Source organism: Danio rerio, chromosome 16 (assembly GCF_049306965.1).
Source record: "Danio rerio strain Tuebingen ecotype United States chromosome 16, GRCz12tu, whole genome shotgun sequence".
NCBI classification, from domain to species: Eukaryota; Metazoa; Chordata; class Actinopteri; order Cypriniformes; family Danionidae; genus Danio; species Danio rerio.
This window is the reverse complement of record NC_133191.1, coordinates 42948225-42966241: the sequence shown is the minus strand read 5'-3', so window position 1 is coordinate 42966241 and position 18017 is coordinate 42948225. Positions and strand designations below refer to the sequence as shown.

Here is an 18017-nt window from a genome sequence, read left to right as displayed (position 1 = left end):
ATGTGGAGACGTACTTTTTGGTCAAAATTAAGTTTATTATAAAGAAATCCTATGTGTGGAACATTCTGTTTTCATTAATATGTCAATTGTTTGCCCACCTTAGGCATTGCAATAGTTCATGAAGTGTATAAAAACTCAATTAAAGGTCCCATGAAAATAAAATAAATGTTTTAGATGTTTGTTTTTATAGATCTATACACAGTAGATATGACATACGAACCCTGAGTATACGTCAATAGCACCGCCACATTTGTACAGTGCTTCCAGGACAAATCATTCATCTGCACTAGTCAAGACAGTATGCCAGATGTGAAAATGCTGGACTTTAGCGATGTGCACAGGTTTAGTAACGAGCAAACAAAGAAAACGAAGCACAAAGGCAGAACATTTCATAGGTAAGATTTAGTTTTTTACGTTTTTGTATGTTACAAACATTTGTGCTCAACAAGTAACATTATTGATGATAATACAGTCACATATTGCACTCATCATAAGGCAAAGTAGCACCAACTTGTAGTAGTAGTAGTTTTGTTGAATAAAATAAGCAAAAAATGTAAATGAAATTTGAAAACAAGATGCTGCGGTGCCAGAAACTTGTATTGTCAGCTAAGTGAACGAGTCATTCATAATGCAGATTCATTCACAAACGAATCACTCCATCTGTTAGAATTAGAAGTGAAAGCAGGAGAGATTAGATGAAATTTAACAGAGAGAGAGAAAAATACATTTACATGCACACAAGCACGTGGTCTTTGTCGGCAATGCTCATGCGGTCACTTATCCATTGATGTAGAAAAGGGATGAAAAATTATAGTTTTCGTAATTATAAAAAAAAAAATTGCACACTGATTACCGTGAAAACTCTCGATCATAGACGTGTATATATCTCTGGCTCTGTATGGCCAGTCTTCCACTGCACTATGGTCCCACATTCATTTCAAAGGAGCTCTCCCCTGTACTAAAATTGAGGCTCTGATGCATTCCTTCCAATAGACAACAATAGCGTAGACGACATCTAATGTAAACATTTATGGTTTGTTTTTAGGATATCTGTAAGCTCTAGTGCGCACCAAAACAGTGACAAAAGTAGCTTTTAGAAGATATAAACGTGTAAAGCTTGTAGTTTGGCACTTCCACCTAAATAGATCAACAGTTATATGTATTCATGTCACCTCATACCTTCAGTTTCTCATCAAATTATGACCAATCAAAACCTCTCTTGTATCTGCAATGCCCCGGCCTCATCAAGATGCTGCCCATTTAATGCGCTTGAGCTCAACCACTTTTTTATTGAATAATATAAATACATGTGGAAAAGTGTTTTCAGTTCATTCTTTGGAAGAAAAGGTCGTTCAAAATGGCACATAGTTATTATCTCTCACAACTTAAAGCATTTTAATTAAAGTCTCTTATGCTAACCAAGACTGTGTTTGGTCAAAAATGTAAATGTTAGTTAATGATTTCTATCTGAATATATTGAATATATTCTAATTTAAATTGTAATTTATTCCTCTGCTAGTAAATCTGGATTTTTCAATGTTTTTACATAAATCATTCTAATGTGCTCAAAGGTATTCTGTTATTAATTATAAACACCTTAGATCTGCTTAATATATTTTTAAAAACAATATTTTTGGAAGAATATTAAGTTCTGAACAGAAAGTATTCAATTTAAATCTTTCATAACAGTGTAATATGTTTATGTATTGTAATAAATTATTATTGTATTACTACTGGATGTCTTTTATTTAATATTCTCAAACATTTTGTCATCTTAGAATTTTAAGGTTCTATCTGACATTTTTGTCAAAATCAAGTTATTCACATATTCTTATTAAATGACAACTTATTTACTTTATGGAATTATTATTATTATTTTTTTATAAGTGATTTACATTAAGACGTTTTACTTAAAAAAAAAATAAAATAAAATAAAAACTCTAAGTATTTTTAATCCACGCACGAGGACCAACCAGGATCAGTTTTCTTTTTCATTTTGCCCGATTGCTCCATTGACAGCGAGAAAGACGCGAAATCACACAAAATGACTCTGCTAAATAATCCTGCACCACACAAAATTGAGACGTGTGTAAATGTGATGATTTAGAAGCAGTTTTTGACAATGAGATGAAATGTTATACTTTACAATATTGAAAAAGAATATTTAAAAATGTCTATATTAAATTTGAAATAGTTTCATTTTATGTATTTGTAGGCAGTGAAACAGTTTTCAGTGTTTATTAAACTCATTTGCTCATAGTCTGTTTTCTTTTAAAATCTTAAAATTTAATATTAAGCCTTAAAGGGCAAATACTTGATTTAATGAATGGGACATATAATTCAGTGAATATAATTCAATAAATCATATAAATCATAAAATGTAATAAATATTAACATATTAATTAGATAAAATTAACATTTGCACTGGATAAAATATTTAGCACAGTCTTGTATGCTTAATTTGAACAAGAAAAATCATCCTAAAACATGAAATAAATGTTATAGAAAGCAAACTTTCTCAAGCATCAACATAATGTTACAACACCAATTTATATATATATTTTTTTACTGTATTTCTTAAAGTAATGCTTCATTGAATGATCTGCCAAATAGAGCCGTATAATTCCAAGTGAAAAATGACTTTTCAGAATTAAAGTTTTATCTGCATTTACCGAGGTTTTTTTACTCCAATTTGCAAATGTAAGAGAATTTTGGTCATTTACATTGAGTACATTTAGGGTCTCTGTCATGTTAATGTACAAAAGAAAACTGTTACACACATATTGTTTGCTATAAGGAATACAAAAACTTTGAAGCTCACTATCTTACACAAATAGAACCTTAAAATTCTTAGGTGATGAATTAGTCATTATTATTATTATTATTTATTTTTATTTTTATTTTATTTTTGTACAAATTACAAAGTAACCAGACTTCAGGTCTGGACTGGAATGAATTGGAATAATCATCTGTGTGGTTTAAGCTGGCCGTGTGGAGGTTGTGAATACTGGTCTGTGTGTCTGTGGGAACAGAAAAAAGCTGCCATTCCGCGAGTTTAGCTCTGATGCTCTTTTCCTCTCCTCTTTCCTTCGACAGGGTCACGTGGTGATGGGCAACAACGCCATATCACCATATCAGCAGGTGATCGAGAAAACCAAGAGCCTTTCTTTCCGAAGCCAAATGCTGGCCATGAACATCGAGAAGAAGCAGAGCAACGCAAACCGGAATGAGGTCAAAGCACCAGAGCATCTCTTCTTTAATCTGATCTCATCTCTGTTTGTCTCGAGCCCTGTAGTTTACACACACAAATGATCTGTCCAGAAGAATGTCGAGCGGCAATCAGCCCAGAACTGTCTTTAAACGGTGTAAACCAGTAAGAGCAAGTTTAACAGAGCAAGTGCTTTCATCATGCCGTTTTTCTTCAAAGGCTTAATGACAAGGTAGCACAGCACAGCTATAAAGAAGAGGGTCTGAGTCCCATGACTCAGTGCGGCAGAGTAAATAACGCTCGCACACAATCACACACACACGCTCCATGGCGTTCCATGCGTTTAGGAGTCACCGCAGATGTTTTGCTTGGGGTCCAGTCTGTGTCTGTTTGATCTTGACCCTGTGCACTGATTGGCCTGCGATGTACGTTCGCTTCGTTTCAAATAGAACGCTTCAAAATAGCGGCCTTGAAATGTCTCTATCCCTCAAAGCACGTCATTTTAAATGACTCACTCACACAAACACCACAATGGCAAAGGCCATAACACACAGTCCTGTATTTTGATGTGTTTGGCCAGACGCAATTTAATTTAGCATTTTCTCTTCCCCTACGGAAAGGTGCGAACGTGAACGACGTGTACTTGCAAAGAGACTGCGGTTTTGCAGTTGATAGTCTCTCATGTTCAATGATTTTCTAATAACCTCACCTTGCGTTTGTTTTGGGTCGTGACACCTTTTGGCTCTCTCTCTCCCTCTCTATTCAGACTCCAAACTGGGCGGCTCAGGATGCCGGCTTTTATTGAGTGGATCTTTGCAGACCGTACGCTTCCAGCATTCCCATACTGCGGCCGAACATCCTGTTCTCCGTCTCGACTCCCTTGAAGAAGAAATGAGAAAACGGCCTTATTTTTGGGTTCAATGCATCTGGTATTAAATAAAAATGTAAAAAAAAAGTTCACCTCATGCTTGCGTTTTATTCCTGGACATTACGAATGGCGGTTGAGGGTTAAGTGGTTGTGATCTTTTGTGTAATAGATGAAGTTTTAATGTCCTCTGAGTCACCGAGTGGGATCGGGGGGTTTTGTGCCGCGGCACATGCGTGCGCCGTAATGATGAATGAGTGTTTAGTCTGCTGCATTTACGGTCCGCTGCGGCGAAGAGGGCAAGGAAAGGTGATCGTCCTGACTTTTTTGTTTTCACAGACGGGCATGTCTGATGCGATAGACAATCAACATAATGCCTCTCCACCTTTCTCATCTCATTCCATTTTCCACTTGTGACACCTACAGTCTATACGTTTTCTATTTCCATCACAAGCACTCGCAGACGCTACAGGCTTGGATTTGAAGCGTGTCTTAATGTCTGCTTTGGCCTCTCTATCAGCTGACATGTTTATGGGCCCTGTCTCTCTGGACGAGTGAAGAGGGGGCTTATAGCTGCCACAGCGCTCGGGCTCCCAGCCAGACATCTAAAACAACTGACGTCACCTTTACTTTCCCAGCGAGCAAGCGAGCGGGCGGGGAGGAAGAAGGGGGGGTGGGCTAAAGTGATTGGTTTACCGGTCCTGTGCCATGACACATTACGAAAATAAAACCCTCCTAGCCCTTAATTATCACATTCACCTTAGGAGTGCTGTCTCAGATGTTGTTTTAGTAAGACATCCAGACCAACAGCAGACGTGTGGCTGAGAAGGTTGTCCACCACAACGTCTGTCACTTCACTTAAAATAAATAAACAAACACCCAAACGAAAAGGTCAACGTAGGTTTTGGTTAAGAGGGCTACATAATCTTTCCCTTTTTCGCATTGTTCATTCCCTACTTGAAAAACGTTAGACATTTGTTCAAAAACAGGCCGCGTAATTAAAATATACAACGTATGTTCCCTAATAAATCCTTGTTTTCCAACTTGCAAATGCATTTTTACAAGAGGAGGCCTATATTTAGAGCAGGCTTTTCTGTAATATGAGATCATTATGGAGTCTTTCCCAAATGGAGAAGCTTTGGGGAATCACTTCAGGTGATTTTTATATTTAGGCAGTGCGCTTAAGTAAAGACCGAAAGGTGGTCTAGGGAGGAAAGCAACCTGATACGTCTTTAGTAATGAAGGCAGGTGAATAAATGTCTTCAGTAAGATGTTTGTAATGAGAAATGAAACTCTTTTGTGGTGTTCTGATAGAGACAAATAGCTGTCATATAATTAACATCGACTTTGTGAGAATTTCACTTTGATCTGAACATCAAAGGGGTCTGGAGGAGAGAGTGTCATCACTTAGAAATGACAAATGTTTTTTTTTCCTCTCTCTCTCTCGCACTTCTGAGGATCCTAACGTAAGGTCCGTGTGAAATATATCAAATGTTTATATTTGGACAGATGGACCATACCTAGGCTGTTGCATAACACCTGCTTGGTATACATCAGTACCTGAATCGGGTGCTGCACACCCTGACTAACTTGGAAGATTTCCAACTAATTAAAGCCAAAATATCAAGAGTGAGAACACATTTTGAGATGTAGATATATTGAGATTGAGAACATGGGTAAAAATGATATATAAATAAAAGATTAAGTGCCACACCTAGTGGTCAAGCTGGGTAAAACATTTCTTGGATTTCAAAGCAATTAATGTCCATTTTGGCAAAGAAGCTTCTTAAGGAGAATTGCCTTAGCAGTAATCCTTTTTCCATTTTAAATGGTCTAAAGATTTTTTTTTTAAATGATAATTTTAGAATCTCGTATTGAAATAATCTTGAAACTAGAAATGTGTTGTTTTTTTATGATAATATATCAAATAGTTGGCACTCTTAGATTTTGATTTTCTAAATGCCAATAAGCAGTTTCACATCATTACACCAGTGGGTCATATAAAATATGATTTTTACTTCTCTACATATGGTATTTTTAATTCTCAGTTCATTTTTGTTGATAAAACAAATAAACTATCGGTTTGGTTTTAGCAGATTTAAACAATTCCCAAAGCCTGGCCAAGCTGGTCCTCCAACGTAAAATAATCACTGAGAACTAGCAAAACCAGCTTAGACTATGTTTGTTTCTTCCAACTGAAGGAAGAAATTGAACTGGAGGTTGTTGTATAAATTACATTATGATTTATTATTTTTTTTATTAAGATAAATATTTCAGTTTATCCTTTGGATCAGAAAGTCACATTTAAACAATGTACTCATTAAAAATGTATTATTAAATCAATCCAATGCACTAGGACCCTGGGGAAGCTCATATGTGAGGTATAGATACAGTGGGAGAAATTCCATTTGTCATCTTCTAAAAGTTAAATAAGGAGGGGGGAGCAGCCCTCTCTCTGACCGAGGGGCTTCTGAAAGTGCTCCGAAAAGATCTTGGAGACTCCACGTGACAGCAGTGCCTATATAGCATCAGCACCAGTAGAGTGATACTCCATCACCAGCCGAGCACTGCAGCATATGCCACAGTTACACACACATCCTCAATGCACCTCAAGGCTTTATTCTAGAGTATTTGCAGACTGATGCGTCCATGTGTTTTCTGACTCTGTCTAGGAGACGAAAGGACTAAACTTTTTCCTGCGAGAGGGATGCTGGATGTTCCAAGTCTACTTTGGCATTCGGAAGGAACTTGATGTATAGGCTAAGTTTCTCTTTTTTGGAGTGGACTCGCGCAGGTATATTTCTTTGCTCCGCGCGTCTCGTTTGAGGGCATCCATCGCGTCCCGTGCGCTCTTGGAGATTCGAAGTTCTCTTGAATGAAATAGTTCACTCGCAAACACGTACATCCATTAAGCTGTGCTTGTTGGTCAAATAACCTTAAGTTTAAAGCTGTTTCACTTTTCACAGACACTTTTGGACGTTATAAAAGCGCGTTTCGCTCTCTAAAATGACATTAACCGGTGGCGAGAAATGGTGTTTTCTCTACCCTTCTAATGTGTGAGACAGCCGAGTCCGGACTCCTCAACTCCCCGTTCCTCTGTGGAAAAATATACATATTGAAAGCTCATATACGGACCCTGAAGGCTCGTGGCGAGTACCTTTGACGCTTTCTACCGTGAGTCGGGACATTCATACAGCCGCCCAGATGCAGTTTCGCCTGTTCTCATTTGCGCTGATTGTGTTGAACTGTGTGGACTACAGCCACTGTCAGACGCAGCAGTCCCACCGCTGGAGAAGAAACAAAAGAGGTGAGTGAACTGTACATGTGGCTTTGATAGATGCTTTATTAATTCACCAATTAGTCTTTTAGTTGACGCTTCTGTACGGACACTGATTTACGGTGCGCTTATGAGAGGGACAGATGACCCACCTGGTGCTGCTTCTCACAAAATTAGCATAACTGAAGTTACGCTTTTACAGTAGTTTCTGTCATTTTGGTTTTATGATGGAAGGGATGGGAACGCCACAGATTTAACGTTACAGTATAGTTTATTAAGTTGGAGATAGCCTAATCGTCAATTTTATAAGATGGTCGGTACTAGAGCTCATGGTTCAGTGATGTTCATGAATAATTTAATGTGTTCTTTTCGGCTATCCAACCCATCACAGGTCAACTTCTCCAAGTTTTAGACATCCACTGTTGCCAAAACGTTGAATCAATTCACCTTTACGTAAACGTTGAGGTGTTTTAAAACTTGTGTTCGACGACTGAATCAAAAGTTGTACATTTCTACATAAGTTAGCCTACCTGACCGGTTTTTAAATGTGTATTTGTAAAAATCACTATTTGCTATAACTTAACTTTACCGTTATAAAGTTTGCATCGGAAATCCTGACACTGCGAGTCCTGTGACAAATCAAAGATGATAATTATAAAGTTGCAAAAACGTGAAAAAACGTCTTTGTCTTTAAATGGGATCCTCGTGTGACGCCGATGATTTTGTTGTCAATTTCGCGCCTTCTGAAATGAGGATGTATTTAAAACTCACATTTACCTAACTTGAAATGAAATTTTGGTTCATTAACATTAAATTTCGCACAAGCTGTTTAAATACACCGCCCACAATAAAAACATCACATTTAAACGTTTAAGTAAGCTAGAGAAGTCCTGCTGTAACCATAGTAACAGTTAGCCGTTGGAGTGATTTCCATAAAACAATAGACACTACTTTTACTAAAGGTATGTAACAGTCTTTAAAACTATAAAACTGGTGTCAAACATTAAAATGTGAGGTATATATTTAATGTGAAATGTTCTAATTCAAAATCGATTAAGATAAAACGATTAGTAAGTTTAGTAAAATAAATGCGGTGTGCGATATTGTATCTTATATCTTGTCCAGAAAATAACTGACATGTTAAAAAGCCATTGAATAACTCTCACACTTTATTAAAACGTTTATTTTATGTTGTCAAATCTCATTATGTTGAGCTGAGTTGATTGGCATTAATTTGTAGGAGATTAGTGAAAACACTATGTATGAATAATCTTTAAGAATCTGGCAAAATCTCTAATACAGAGTTTATAACAGAACCGCACAGCACGGCACTGTCTGGTGGACAATTGATGAATAGTTGAGCTTTCCTTTCCCCCCTTTTCAAATTGCCTGACCCTCCTTTTGCCCTAAGCCGCTTTTAATTGATCTCACAGACAGACATTGATTAAGCTTTGAACAACTGGTGCAAGAATAACAATCCACACTTAAGCGCCACAGGGATTTAACCCATCAGCAAATATGAGGCTTCCATTGCTTAGCCAATGCATATGGACACAGGGGGGCTGGAAGTCAAACATTTCAAACTTATCCATCCCTCCCCTAAGCCTCAAACCCTTAAACATCAGTCATTGACTGCATGTGACAGAACAACCGCCTACATGGCTCTCAGTTGAACTTGAGCCCAAATAAAGACACTTGCTGACACCATGGCTGATATGCGTTCCTAAATCCACAGGGATGTAAATTGGGAGGCATTCATAGATTTAATCACATGCATGGCATGCCAGGGGAAACCTCTGCTCTGGCTGAGAGCTTCATGCATTGCCCATCTGCAAATAATCAGTCAGACACTGTAGGGAACTGGCACACACAAGTCTTTAGCCCAACTGTTTTTCTTCAAGATTTGCGATTTCATATACTACGTGATATAATTTTCTTAATAGGATCAAACCTGCTGGCAGAGGCAGGCTAGTTAAGCGTTTTCAGGGGGATTGAGGGGAATGAAGAAGTTTATCTGGAGGTGAGCGGGATCCTGTATGTGTAAATGGTGACGCACTTATAAAAGATGCCTTGGAGGCGCACTGAAGTGAATTTACAGGAGTTTGATCCCGCAGACAGAAAGGTGTATGCGTACGAGGCAGTTGTTTGTAAAAAAAAAAAAGCAGTGCCAAGAGTGACGTTTTGATGTGCTGCCAAGCTTTACATTTGCTCCGTTCCTATATTTATCACGCTTATTGAGGGCTGTATCACTATTCAATTGAGTCTGAAATACTAAAACGTTTTTTTCTTGCCCTTGGCGCACTTGAGGCAGCTTTATGTGCAGCCTTTTTCTGGCATGCTCATGCGCTCTGCGATCCCACATCACCCCAGTGACACGGTCAATCCTCTTGAACTGTTTTACAAGGCTTTGTCATAACCACCCCACAATTCTCAACAGATACTCTTATAAAGCTGTGCAGGAACACATTACTTAAATCGAAGCTCAAACTGTACTTTTTCAATCACGATTGGATTCATTTCAGCTTTTAACATCCACGCAGCCTTCCTCAAATGCCAACAGCAAGAACCATATTAAATTTGCACCTCCGTACCCCCCATTCAGTTCTTTACAGATGCCAACAGGTTTGCTATGATATCATTGCTTGGCCCAGGGGTAATACTTTCAATTTTATTCTCTGGCTAATGATGCCACCTGCTGACTACATAAAAACTGTGGGCTCACATATACCAGCGCAGACCAGAGAGCAAATTCTTACACAGGACTTGACAAGCCTCGAGGGGTGTTAATGCTTCAGCCTCTGAGCTACTGCTCTAAATACGTCAAACAATGACTTTTAGTGCAAATAAGAGCGCATTCGGGCCTTTCTCCATGCACAAGCCATCAAGTGAAACTCAGCTCTGCGGAAGGTTAGGGATCAGCTAGCTCTGATGAGCGGTCCGATTAAGCTCACAGTAATGGAACTAATAGAAGTCTGTTTCCAGAGAAACACAGTCGCCATAATCCATGGGAAAGTGGAGGAGAGGAAAGGCTTAGCTCCCATCACTGAGCTCCTCAGCTATGGATTAGGGGGAAAGCACCTGTATTTTAACACTATCGAACCGTCATATCTTAATCTGCTGGAAGCACACAGAGATCTGTCCTCTTATGCCTGGTTTGTGCAAATAAATGTTTCATTAAAAAGTGATCTGGAAGTTTTGTGGAAATTCAGCATGTATAAAGGCACAAAAGAAGATACTTAAATCATTGTCTAAGTTTTTTCATGCATACAAGATTATAAAAGCACTGATTAGACAGTTTGATAACAACCCAAGCCTAAATAAAGTACGGTTCACAACACTGACTACATTTACATGGACATCAGTAATCAAACTATTTGCCTTAATCTGAACAAGATAATAATAGGTTAAGGTGTTAATATGAGTTGCTTTTTGAATGTTCCGTTCATGATCCTGTTTGATATGTTATAGCACATACATAGTTCGATTAACGTCATCACGTCAGCACACTTTGCAAGTTTTCTTGAGTTTCATTTTGAATTTTTTTACTTTAATTGCAGTCCGGCAAGTTCACTTTCATTTAGGAACATTTCATTTACATTATGACCCCATGACAAAGGTGATTCGATGAGAGTATAAAATAAGGAAGGGTGAAAGGGTGAAGAGAAGAGTGATAGAAAAAAAAAACACAACCGTAATTGTTTGATTAAGGTGTTTATATGCTTGTACTCAGAGAGCAGCATTACAGCTGATCTTTCAGCCCATAATATTGTAGTGATATTAATATACTGTAAACTTAGTAACTAAATCTTTTTGACTAAGGTATGTCTTTTAAAAACTGAGAGTACTAACTGCCTCTGAGTAAACATCAACAAAGAACACTGATCCCACACTGACCAAATTTGTAGAGACAGGACAATCAACACAAACTGGAGCCGCATCTTTTAAAAAGGAAGATGGGTGGCAAATTTGGATATCACCATTTCCAGATGCGAAAAAGCTCTCAGGTAAAAATGTTCTGTACAAAGATATTTCTGTCCAGTTCAGCTGCGCTCGCATAGCAGGGAAACGAAAACAAATCCTTTGTATATAACGCAAAAACATCAAATTTTCACTTTTTCATTAAATATATGTGTCCTAATAGTGGATTTAACAGTGTGAGACACATATATGACAGTCAACATCTCAAAAAAATGTGTTTTGGTGTTTCGTGACCTTTTAACACATATCATGAGGTTATTTAGTAACATTAGATTAAAAGATCAGCAAAAGCTTTTACACACAATCACCCATAAATACGCCTTTAAAACACTAGGTGTAAACAGGAATGGTATCCCATCTACATATGATCCGATCGACCAAAATGCAACTTAATAGTGCAAACAGAGCCGTAATCATCATCCATAGTGAAAATGAGCCTTAAACGATGACAATTTTCATTTTTACAAGACCTGTGCCTTTTATGTCAGAGTGGTGAAACTTTGAGTGCGGTGAAGGATGTAAAAGACCTCTTTGTTTTGCAGCGAACGGGCCATTAAAATCGGTTTGGGAAGACGTTTTAAAGTGTAAGGACAGACAGAACTGTTTAGCAGTGAGCTTTCTACAAGTTTGCCCAAGGTCCCAGGTTTATGGGTGTAAGTGTTAATGTTGGCTCTTGCGACGTTCATGCCAATTAAGGTCCCGATGAAGTGTGTGACAGGATGACTGACCGCTCTAGAGTCTCTTTATTTCAACAAAAAACATTATGCCAGGCTTCCTTCGGAAAATGTGGCATGTACGTTTCATTCTAATCCATAATGGAAGTGATGTTCGATGGAAGTGATGTTCATTTAATTTCGTCAAGTACAGCCAGCTCTTTCACCCAGCCTGTTCTTCCCCTGGCCAGGAATCACTTTTTCTAGCTGGTTTGACAGTGTTGTGTTTCCCTCTGCTGTCGCACAGAAGCCTGTCGTTGATCTGTAGTGTGATCGCTCTGAGAACGGAGTGTGCATGAGAGAGGTGAAGCGTTTGAGCTCATGGAGCCAGAGAGACTGAGGGATGGCATTTTTCAGGAGATCAGTCAGAGATGGTTTAACGGGAGCACCTGATCACCTGAGATGGATTAAATCTTTTGGGGATCTGAGAGAACAAATATCTACTGAGATGTCCCTCTCTGTTTCTGTCACTCACTTACATTCATCTGTTGACCTTATTCTGTGATTCTCATTTTTGTGATCGTTTCAGAACTTTCAATTCGGTTGCCTATAAGAGAACAGACTAGGTATAGTACACAGCAGAAAAACGGTCAAACTACTTGCTCGACAAACAAGTGTGTTCATGACTATACACTGTAAAACCCAACAGCTGACTTTATCAAATGAAATGAGTGTATTAACTCAGAATTTACTGATAGTTAATTCGACTCATTTGAAAAGAGTTTTGAACTCAGTGTTGAAGGTAATGAGTTAAATACCTTACTATTTCAACCTAAATAGAGTAAGTTCACAATACTTATATAAAATATATATTTTTTAAACTCAAATGGTTTGTTGCAATCAGTTTCCTCAAACAATTTGAGTTTCCTTAACTCATTGGGTTTTACAGTACTCAGTTGGTTTGAGTTCTCTTTATTCATTGGGTTTTACTGTGCTCAAATTGCTTGGTTTCCTCAAATAGATTAAGTTCACAGTACTCATTAGGAATCATTTTTGAACTTAAACGGTTTCCTCAAATGGTTTGAGTTACCTTAACTTATTGAGTTTTACAGTGTAAAACACACTGTTTTTAACATCTTAAAAAATCAATGGAAGTGAATGAGACAGGAAGTCTTGAGCCAAAAAGATTCCAATTGCTGGGCCTGCTTGTACGTGAAGATAAGTCAATTATGTAGATGCATGTTTGTTCACAGTGGAGTTGATTCAGTGCTGTATGGCTTCTTACATTTGCGCACAAAAGGAGAACAATTGCATTTGTCCATAATGGCAGTAAGAGGAGATTGTTAACTAAAAAGAAACTCTTAAAATAAATAAATATATCATAAAATAGTTCTATGGGACATATCCCACATATTCCAAGAGGTCTCTGGGTATTCAATATAGGGATTTAGTGAAAAAACAAACTGATATTTAATTAATTGTTGAATTCATTGTTTAATCTTGACTAATCGATTCATTGTTCATGAGATTCTATTATTGACACACTTTAAGTAGTTTTGCCCCCCAAAAAAAAACATTAAGGCGTAAAATTTTGATAAACCAAGTAACAACACGAAATACAATTCACTTACTTCTGTGAGATAAATATATCTGTTGTGTTTGTTGCAACAAGTAGTTTTCATATTCATCTGTCAGCTGGCATTTGTCTGTCGGCTAAGTTTCAGTTTATCAATGAATACTGTGATTTTATTTTCAAAACTTTCCTGGCTATTTCATGGCTATTTTCTCATTTTTATTAAACTTGATTTATCAAAACTTCATCAGACTGAACTTATAGCGTCTTGTGAACAAGGTAGTGACTACCTTGTTCTAACAAGAAACTAACAAGAAGACTAACAAGAAAGTCAAAGGCCTCTAGATTATGCTTATTTTACCAAAATAAAGTACGATCATGTCTTGATTTTTAATTATTTAATTAGGACAGTAAGGTCTGACTTTGCTTAGACTAAAGCCTTGTCACTTAACAGAAACAATGTACAATATAGAATATCAAGTTATGGTGCAGTGGAAAAAGAATGAATATTGTGTATGACTCCCATAAGCTTGGAGGACTGCATCCATACATCTCTGCAATGACTCAAACCACTTATTAATAAAGTCATCAGGAATGGCAAAGAAAACGTTCATCAAGATTCTTTGTATTCATCTTCAATGCCTCCTCCTTCATCTTACCCCAGACATGCTCTATGTTCATCTCTGGTTACTGGGCTGGCCAATCCTGGAGCACCTTGACCTTCAGGAAGTTTGATGTGGAGGCTGAGGTATGAGGAGCGCTGTGCTGCTGAAGAATTTGCCCTCTTTTATGGTTTCTAATGTTATGGGCAGCACAAATGTCTTGATACCTCAGGCTGTTGATGTTACCATTCACTCTGCAGATCTCTTGCATGTCCTACAACTGAATGTAACTTTAAAATATTTTTTTCCTTTACCAAACTTGACTGATTGGTAAGACTTTTGTCTGGTAGCATAGATTTTTAAATAGGTCTATTGTACACAATACCTCTACAACAACTGAAATATGCTATTTAACTAGTAGTTTAAATCTTAAATCTTGTTAAAAACAGCTGTCAACATCCTTAACTCATTCAGTTTAATCAGACCCAAAGTTTGGAATGTCACCAGGGTGTGCTGGCCCATGTTTCAAGCAAAAAAAAAAAAGCCCTGATGTTGAATGTGCACAGCTGAGACAAGTTTTATAGCTCTTTCCATGCCTTAACTCATCATGTTGCAGCAGAGAAATACCCATTGTGATTTTTTTTTTAACATACACAAGGGGATTCTCTCCACTGGCCTTCATTGCTGTCATCAGAAGATCCCATATGTTGGCAAAGCTAAATGCCAAACAGATGGTTTACTCTCAGGCTACAATTTACCATACTGTTAAAGTTCATTTTTCGGAAATGTGAAATAAAATAGACTTATTGTATGAATCTTATTATAATATGCTCCACATTTCCTGATTGAAAACTGTAATGCTGCAAACAAAAGGTTCAGTGTGCCTTACTGATGCCTTTTTTTTCATGTTGACCTATGTTATTTCCTCAACAGCCAGCTCCAGAAGTAATTTTACTTTAATGCATCTCTTATAAGGCTACTAAATACAGTAAGCCAGCTTAGTTTATTGAGTAATAAAACCTTAGAATTTGGAGCTGGTTTCCAGGAATTTAACGTAGCACAAAATGTTTAAATATTAAACAAATAATTTAAAATGGTAACTTGGGTTGAATGCATTGGAGGTATTTTTGTAAAATGATCTGTTTGTAGTTGTTAATCTGTGAATTTGCCATTTTAATGGCACTTTTCCCATGGCATGTCAAGTTAAAAAATACACATCAAGACCTATGCATTCCCTTTCACTTTGTTCAGCCTTTTCTTTTTTTTATTTTAAAAGCAAGAAAGCATAATTTACATCTGTACCGTGCATGTCTTTTTACATGGCGTGCTGGTTTCACTTGCTATCATCTGGACATTTGATGAAGTGAGACAAACATTGTGCATGTCATGGACATAGCACTGCCTGTGATGTGACAGATACTAACTCTGTTCCAAAACTTAGTGAAGTCCTCCATAGGCAACATTATAAAGCATCCGTTTCTAAGGTTGCATTGCTCATTTGTTACAAATCGAAACCAATTCCTCAATGGTCTTGGAGTTAAGTGAAAAAAATAAATCCAAAGAAGTTGGAAATACCTGAGCAGCTCTAAACATCATGCCACCACCCACCCTGCTGAGAGTGGCATTTAGATGAATATGTAAATATGTGCAGTGTGTTTTCCTCTCGATCTCAAAGTAAACATGCAATTACTGCAGGACGAAAACAGCAATTGAGAAAGCATCTGATAATAGTATTGCGCAAACTCTGCAATTTGGAACTCTGTGTAATCGTCGCGTTTGTTTATTTACTGCAGATTAACCAGTCAATTGTACAGCATTAAACAAGCAGTTTGCTTCTAAGTAGAATTACAGTACACTTTACGTTCTACTATAAATCAGCTCTTGTTTGTTTCTACTCACAGACAACTAAGCTCAGCAAACTGTCCAGAAGAAATTAATTGGAGAATGCCTCCAAATCAAAGACCAAGCCCTAGAATCACACAAACCTAATTTGTTAGTAATCGTCGCAACAAACCCCATTGTGATCTAATTTGTTCAAGAATTATTTTACCTGAGTTTGTTCTTGAAATTACCCAGGTATATCAGAGCTTTACTGACCTCTGAAGATATTGTCTCAATTGAGCCAAGAGTCCCATGCAGTTTGACAAATTCCTGCTTTTGGAACTTTTTACTAGCACAGTATAAAGATGATTACCAGCAAGCATTTCTGGAAAATTTGCTTTGGTAAGCTTTTTCAGTCTCCTGAAACTTCCATCTAACTTCATTTTGGTCTGAATTTACAAGTTCATCCTTGGCTTAAAGCAGGGGTGTCTAAACTTGGTCTTAGAGAGCCGTTGTCCTGCATATTTTAGTTCCAACCCTGATTAAACTCACCTGAACCAGCTAATCAAGCTCTTGTATACTAAAAAAACTCCAGGTAGGTGTGTTGAATGAAGTTATATTTAAACTATGCATGACACCGGCCCTCCAGGACTAAGTTTGGACACCCCTGGCTTAAAGTATAGTCTACAGCAGTGGCTCCCAATTTCAGTCCTCGGAATCCCCCGCTCTGCATATTGTGTATATCTTCCGTACTTAATGCACCTGATTCAGATCATCAGCTCGATAACAGGGAGATCCATGAACTGAGACTTGTTTGTCAAATGAGACATACAAAATGTGCAGGGCAAAGGGGTCCCGAGGACCAGAATTGGGTACCTTTGGTCTACAGTAGTTGCCTAAATTAAGTTGATTAACGCTCATGCCGATTAACAAGAATAATTCCTGCTTTAGATCACTCATGATTTGTTCCAGTTAGAATGCAGCTGCCCATGTGGGTAGAATGTAGTAAGGCAGTTCACTATGGTTAGTTCAGTGAATTCTGAAAAAGCACCCTCATCTTCCATAGACAGCAATGTACTCAGCTCATTCTAAGGCCAGATATATATATAAAAAAAAAACTTCTTAAACAGACTAAATGCCTTCAGTGATTTAATCAGAATGTTATCAAGCTATGAGAATACTTCTGTGCACACATTGAACAAAAATAATGAGTTTCTTCTCCTCAGTGTCAGTATAGGGTACACGCTCACGCGAGTTCTGTGATTATCATGTTGCTGAAATATTGACCTTATTCTGAATTGCGTAAGTGCGTTTGTTTTTGTGATTATTCAAAAACTTATGATTCTGTTGCCTTTAGGAGACATGCCTAGGAATCATAATTGCAGAAACGGACAAACTACTTGCTCTACAAACAAGTGTATTCATGTCTATACATAAAAAGTAGCATAATATAATAATAAAATATTAGTTTGGGGCGTCACAGAGGCAGAGTGGGTAGCGCTGTTGCCTCACAGCAAAAAGGCTGCTGGTTCAAGCCTCAATTGGGTCAATTGGCATTTTTGTTTAGAGTTTGCATGTTCTCTCCATGTTTGCGTTGGTTTCCTCAGGGTGCTCCAGTTTCTCCCAAATGTCCAAAGACGTGCGCTATAGGTGAATTGGGTTTGGCTTAATTGTCCATAGTATTTATGTGTGAATGAGTGTGTATAGATGTTTCCTTAAAAAGACGAAAAAACATCCTCCTATTCTCGTAGTTTGATAATATTGGTCTGTTTTGAGGATTTTTTTTGGACAAGCCGGAATCGTTACTGTCTATTGAGGTTGAGAGAGCTATCAGATCTAATCTAAAATATCTTCAACTGTATTGTGAAAATGAACGAAGGTCTCAGGGGGTTGGAACAATGTGAGGGTGAGTAATTAATAACATCATGTTTATTTTCGGGTGGACTAACCCTTAAAGCCTACAGCCAACCTGCAGGTCTTTTGCATCGTATGCTTCTATACTGTATGAATCAGCCACCCCTCCCATCCTGAAGCAGCTAT

General features: G+C 37.7%; 2 protein-coding genes and 1 long non-coding RNA gene across 4 annotated transcripts in view; 2 read left to right on the top strand and 1 right to left on the bottom strand.

Moving 5' to 3' along the window:
* Positions 1 to 4153, top strand: part of eif3ea (eukaryotic translation initiation factor 3, subunit E, a) — a 74172-nt gene extending 70019 nt beyond the window's left edge. Inside the window, 2 exon segments of the mRNA NM_200839.1 lie at positions 3097 to 3231; positions 3975 to 4153. Of these exon segments, the coding sequence (NP_957133.1) occupies positions 3097 to 3231; positions 3975 to 4013 (174 nt within the window). The 3' untranslated portion in view covers positions 4014 to 4153.
* Positions 20 to 8275, bottom strand: LOC141378296 (uncharacterized). The gene is made up of 3 exons (XR_012392436.1): positions 7940 to 8275; positions 3918 to 7360; positions 20 to 660 (listed from the first exon to the last, which is right to left on the bottom strand). It is a non-coding gene; the product is annotated as an uncharacterized lncRNA (long non-coding RNA).
* rspo2 (R-spondin 2) overlaps positions 7278 to 18017 on the top strand; it is a 99353-nt gene continuing 88613 nt past the window's right edge. The window contains 1 exon segment of one of the 2 annotated variants that reach the window (NM_001281990.1): positions 7278 to 7380. In NM_001281990.1, the coding sequence (NP_001268919.1) occupies positions 7278 to 7380 (103 nt within the window). 2 annotated transcript variants of the gene reach the window in all.